The sequence below is a fragment of the Pollachius pollachius genome (genome assembly GCF_949987615.1).
Source record: "Pollachius pollachius genome assembly, chromosome: 5".
NCBI classification, from domain to species: domain Eukaryota; kingdom Metazoa; phylum Chordata; class Actinopteri; order Gadiformes; family Gadidae; genus Pollachius; species Pollachius pollachius.
Genome location: NC_136938.1, coordinates 21013565 through 21018564, shown reverse-complemented (window position 1 = coordinate 21018564; position 5000 = coordinate 21013565). Strand labels below are relative to the sequence as shown.

The window sequence follows — 5000 nt, the reverse complement described above, 5'->3', positions numbered from 1 at the left end:
CGTGGTCATGGCCGGCGGCTCTTTGTCGCCGCGCTGAAAGTTGTTGGTGGTCGTCAGGTTGTTCATGGTCTCGCGGCTGTCGCTGTGGACGCTGTCGCCGTGGCGACTGCGGCGCTCCTGCACCCTGACCCGCACGTACACCACGAGCACCGAGCAGCCGATGAGGATGACGAGCACCAGGAAGATGCCGGCGCACACCGCCGTCCAGGGGAAGCCCGCCTCCTCCGCGTCCTCCTCGCCCTGGTCGTGTCCGTCGTCTGGCGAGGAGTAGCGGCGGCCCGGCCCCTCCAGCGCCGGCTGTCCCCTGGGCACCTCCGGCAGAAGGAACTGGCAGTTGTGACCCCCGTAGCCTGGCACGCAGGAGCACACGTAGCGCCCGTCGCGCTCGTAGCAGGTGGCGCCGTTGTGGCACGGGTTGTGATGGCAACGGGAGATGGCAGAGCTGCAGTTTTTGCCGATATAACCTAGATGAGGAAAAGAGGGTAGGGTTTAGATTAGAGCTAGATCATAAGGCAGTTCATATATACTTTTAAATATACTATTATATTATTAATATTATTATTATTATTATTATTATTATTATTATATATTATGCCATTGTAACTCTCACGGTGTTCTATAGGAAGGCGCTACTTAGGCCCTATCAAAGAGAAGTACTTAGGCTGCAACATAAACCACCAGGAGCCGACCGCACCCATAAGCTTAAGATTAGACGCTGCATTGTCTGCTCTCATACCTGGGGGGCAGGTACAGGTGTATCCGTTTGGTGCTTCTTGGCAGGTGGCGCCATTCTCACAGGGGAAGGAGAGACAGAGGCCTGAGCTTCCCCTGCCGTCCTCACAGTTGGGGCCGGAGAAGCCCTGAGTGCACTGACACATGTACGAGTTGACCAGGTCCACGCATCCTGCACCTGTGGTGATGAGAGACGGCCCGAGGTTAGACAAAGTCATCGCAGTCTCTGTGGTAAACTGCAGGGGGGTATTTTGCCATCATAATTCACTTGTATGTTGACATGTAGACGTAGGAGCGCATACCATTCAAGCACGGGTTCGAAGAGCAGTGGTCAATTTTCTTCTCGCAGTTGAAGCCGGCGTATCCCGTGGGGCACTGGCAGAAATAGCCTCCCTCGGGGTTGTCGGCACAACGCCCGCCGTTGAAGCACGGCCCGTCGGCACAAGTCATGGCGCTGAGCTCGCAGTTGTTGCCGTAGAAACCGGGGGGACATGTGCACTTGTAGGTGCTGTCAAAGTCCTAAAGGCAAGAAAGTAAAGTACGTTACTACCAAAGTTTGTTACTTTGATGTGCTGCTTTCCAAATGCTGCTCTCGTGTCTCCCCCCCTGCCCGATCCCCCTCATCATATTTCACACTACTACTTACAGTGCAGCTGCCTCCGTTGCGACAGGGGTTTCCAGAACATTCATTGACCTGGATCTCACAGCTGGCCCCAGCGAACCCAGGGGGACAGGAGCAGGTGTAGCTGCCCTGGCCGGTGTTGGTGCAGGTAGCACCGTTGAGGCACGGTTTGTGGTGGGTACAGTAATTCAGATCTGGAACCAACGACCACAGAGAAACAACATGAATAAGGGATTCCGATAATCACATGTCAAAGCACAGACTGGTTACAGAGAACTGGCCATTGATGGACGGGTGCAGTCAGAAATCGTACCCTGATTGCAGAAGAGTCCGCCCCATCCCTCTTGGCAGTTGCACTGCCAGGGCTGCTGACAGGTACCATGGAGACAACCGGGGTAGCGGATGCAGTCGTCGCAGTAACGGCCGCTGAAGCCCACGCGACACCTAGACCGCAGAAAGAAAACAACGATGGATTAGAAACTGCTTTCGTTTTTTTTATTTATTCCTCCACTGAAATGTTGTGCTTTAAAAGTGTCCCAAACAATTAGGAACACGACATGCAGTCAAAAGTGTTTTTACGTACTTGCACTCTCCGGGTTTGTCGCAGAAGCCGTGCTCGTCGTCACAGCCGGGCAGACAGGTCGCTGCAGGGAAAGAGTGAAGAACATGAGCACATGCACATTTGTTTGCTTGATGTGTGTGTGGCTGAAACATGTGGAAGTGCTCGTCATACGGGCACCCTGCATGAGGCTGCCACAGCCGCAGTCGCCAAGAGAATAACCGGCCAACCAGCCCTCTCTTTTAACACGGTTTCCCTCCAACACAAAGGGGGCCAAAACAAAGCCTTCTTTCTCCCCCTGACTGTGGGTCAGAAGTTCCCCCATTCTGGCCTATGGCCGCCTTCCTCTCCTTATTCCAATTTCTACTCTTCTCTTCTTTTTTTTTAACCCAAATCTAATTCTGCTCCCCTCTTCCTCCTCCCCCCCTTCCTCCCCCTCTTCCTCTCCTCTTCATAACTTTCCTTTCCTACTCTCCCTCCTTTTCTCCTCTCCCTCCCTCCCTCCCTCCCTCCCTCCCTCCTCCTCCCCCGGCCCCTGGCCCCCCCAGGGCCAGCTGGTCTGTGTGGAGCTAACCACCAGACAGCTGCTCTATTGTCTGCTCTCACCCAGCAGCTGCCCCCTCCAAAACAATACACAACCCAGTTAAGCCAATGGCCAGCCCCGATCCCAACAATACAGGACCGCCGCTCGGCCAATCGGGGAGGAATGCTGGAGCGGGGAGGCCCAGTGGTCTAATGGAGGGCACGCGGCGTGTAAATGACTGCTCATTAGAATGGAGACCACTGCTGATACGGGGGGGGGGGGGGGGGGAGAGCTGCCTGACGCCTGTTGCACACGACTCCCCGCTTAGTGGGGGTAGAGACAAAAATAGAGGCTCTAAAAAAAATAGAAATAAAAGTCGGAAAAAAGTGTCTTGTCACACATCTTCTTCTCCCTGCCCCCCGTCCCCGTCCCCGTCCCCGTCCCCACCCAAAACACCTCCCGGTCCCCCGTCACCACCCCATTCACCCCTCACTCTCTAACCCCGATGGGAACCTGATAGAGAGGGTTGGGGGGCGGGGGGCGCGGGTCGTCACGGCGATGCGGATGGGATCGATGGATGGGGGAGAGGCGGAGCCTGGCGGCGTACTCACGTTCAGTGCAGTACGGGCCCTTCCAGCCCGAGTTGCAGATGATCTCTCCGCGCTCGCCGCAGCTAAAGTGGCCGAAGGTGTCGTCGCGGGGCCGGCAGAACACAGAGCAGCCCTCGCCGTAGTAGTGCTCGTCGCACAGGAAGCGGTAGGCGTAGCGCAGCTCGGAGCGGCCCGAGCTCTGCAGGTCATTGTGCCACTCCTCGCCAACGGTCAGGTGGCGCTGGGTGGTGATGCGGCCAATCAGGCGCTCCGGTATATCTGGGGGGGCAGAACGGGGGGCGAATAGGGGGGTCATTAGTGCTGGAAGTAGCAGGAGGAGGAGGAGGAGGAGATGAAGATAAAAAGGCACTTTAGCACCTTAGTGCCGAGTGGCTGTGGAGCCCACTGTGTGATTCGATGTGTGTGTTACAAAGCGTGGATAAGCTACACTCTTGGATTGAAAACAGTGCTTGCTGAGGCGATGTTATGTTTTTATGGATGCAGAAGACATTGCCACCGCTTTTGGCACTACACATGATCCCAAACATATGAATCACTAGCAGCCTTTATCACAAGGGTATGACATTCCCATAATTACACTGTTAGATAAGATAAGATATGGGTAATTCCAGAAAATGTGGTCTCATAAAACCCCTCCCTTGAATGGCTAGGATTATTTCCAAATTTAAAATGATTGTATATATAGATAGGCTACAACCCTTAAGGCTTTTGTGGTTGAAAGACATGGAAACTGTGAAATCTGCTTCGTCACAGCCTAGGCATTTATATTCCGCATCCAAAGTTGTGAACCACTGGCCTGTCGCAAAGTTGGTTGAACACCCACCTGTTGTCAGATCTTCCAGGGAGTTGGTGTGCAGAGCCTCAATGATCAGAGAGAACGTTCCCTGAGGGGACAAAAGACATCGCTTTAAGAATGAGGAGAGACGAGGGTGAGGGGTGGGGGCGGGGGCTGAACAGCTGCTTCATCAGCCTGCAGGCTACTCAAAGTGGGAGAGGGCTTGTGGTGGGAGGTAGGCCTACCTCCTAATAAACTTCGAAACCCAAGTCCCCGTGTTGATTAGGGGCCTAATAGAGGCGACTACCTGTTTCGCGTTAACACCTCCACCGTTATCACACTACAACATTGCCGTAAAGGCGAACGAAGCGGAATTTCACGCTGCGCTGCCAATGATGTGCCAACTCGGAGGATGTTACATTTCCCACCACCGTGGGTCCAAGTACCGTTTGGTTTAAAACGATGCGCCCCTTCCCCCTAGCCATCCCCGACAAAAGAGCCTCTCACGTCATTGACAAAGACCCCAGTCGTGCGTCGACCAGGGTCTATTTGCTGTGGGGTCTATACAATTCTAAGACACACACTAGAAGGCCTACCAAACTTAAACATAACACAGCCCACACAAACGACATGCAAAATAATAATTGAACCAACGCAACATTCCGATGCTGATATCTTGACCCAATCTTTTTTCAGAAAGTATAATATTAAGAAAAATGTTTAGGGTATATGCCTACTGTTACAGGAAGCATATAAACTACACTTTTTGTTTAATTGTAGGCGCTACATTAGTTCTGAACAACGTCATCACTGTCACTCATTCGGTGGTAATTCCATTAGAATAACCTACCGGCCACGTGAAGCCGAATTGGAATTTAATGGGATTGGTGAAGCTGTCCGCGTTGGTCTCCGGCACCTGGAAGGAGTTTGAGCCCAGGACGGGCGTCACAGCCCCGCCGTAGGTGCAGGGGGGCTCGGGGGACACGTTGGTCTGGTAGTGCTTCAGGCAGATCCGAAAAAAGGTCTTGCATTCGCACTGCTGGTAGCCTTGCGGCGGCGCGGCGCCGCCAGCGCAACAGTTGGCGTTCCCCGTCACTCCTTTCTTGTTAAGGAACTCTTGGAGCTTCAACTCAAACACTCCGGAGCAGGAAACCTGTAAGGATAACACAACTGGGTTT

The 5000-nt window shown here is 53.6% G+C and overlaps 1 protein-coding gene across 1 annotated transcript in view; it reads right to left on the bottom strand.

Moving 5' to 3' along the window:
- The window catches only part of dldh (dihydrolipoamide dehydrogenase), an 8293-nt gene that overhangs the window by 2664 nt on the left and 629 nt on the right, over positions 1-5000 (bottom strand). Inside the window, exons 2-10 of the mRNA XM_079736027.1 lie at positions 4673-4975; positions 3871-3931; positions 3048-3305; positions 1938-1998; positions 1668-1798; positions 1379-1548; positions 1035-1251; positions 737-910; positions 1-464 (exon numbers count right to left, since the gene is read on the bottom strand). The exon at positions 1-464 is cut by the window's left edge and continues 263 nt beyond it. Coding sequence (XP_079592153.1) covers positions 1-464; positions 737-910; positions 1035-1251; positions 1379-1548; positions 1668-1798; positions 1938-1998; positions 3048-3305; positions 3871-3931; positions 4673-4975 — 1839 coding nt within the window. The remainder of the gene's footprint in view (positions 465-736; positions 911-1034; positions 1252-1378; positions 1549-1667; positions 1799-1937; positions 1999-3047; positions 3306-3870; positions 3932-4672; positions 4976-5000) is intronic.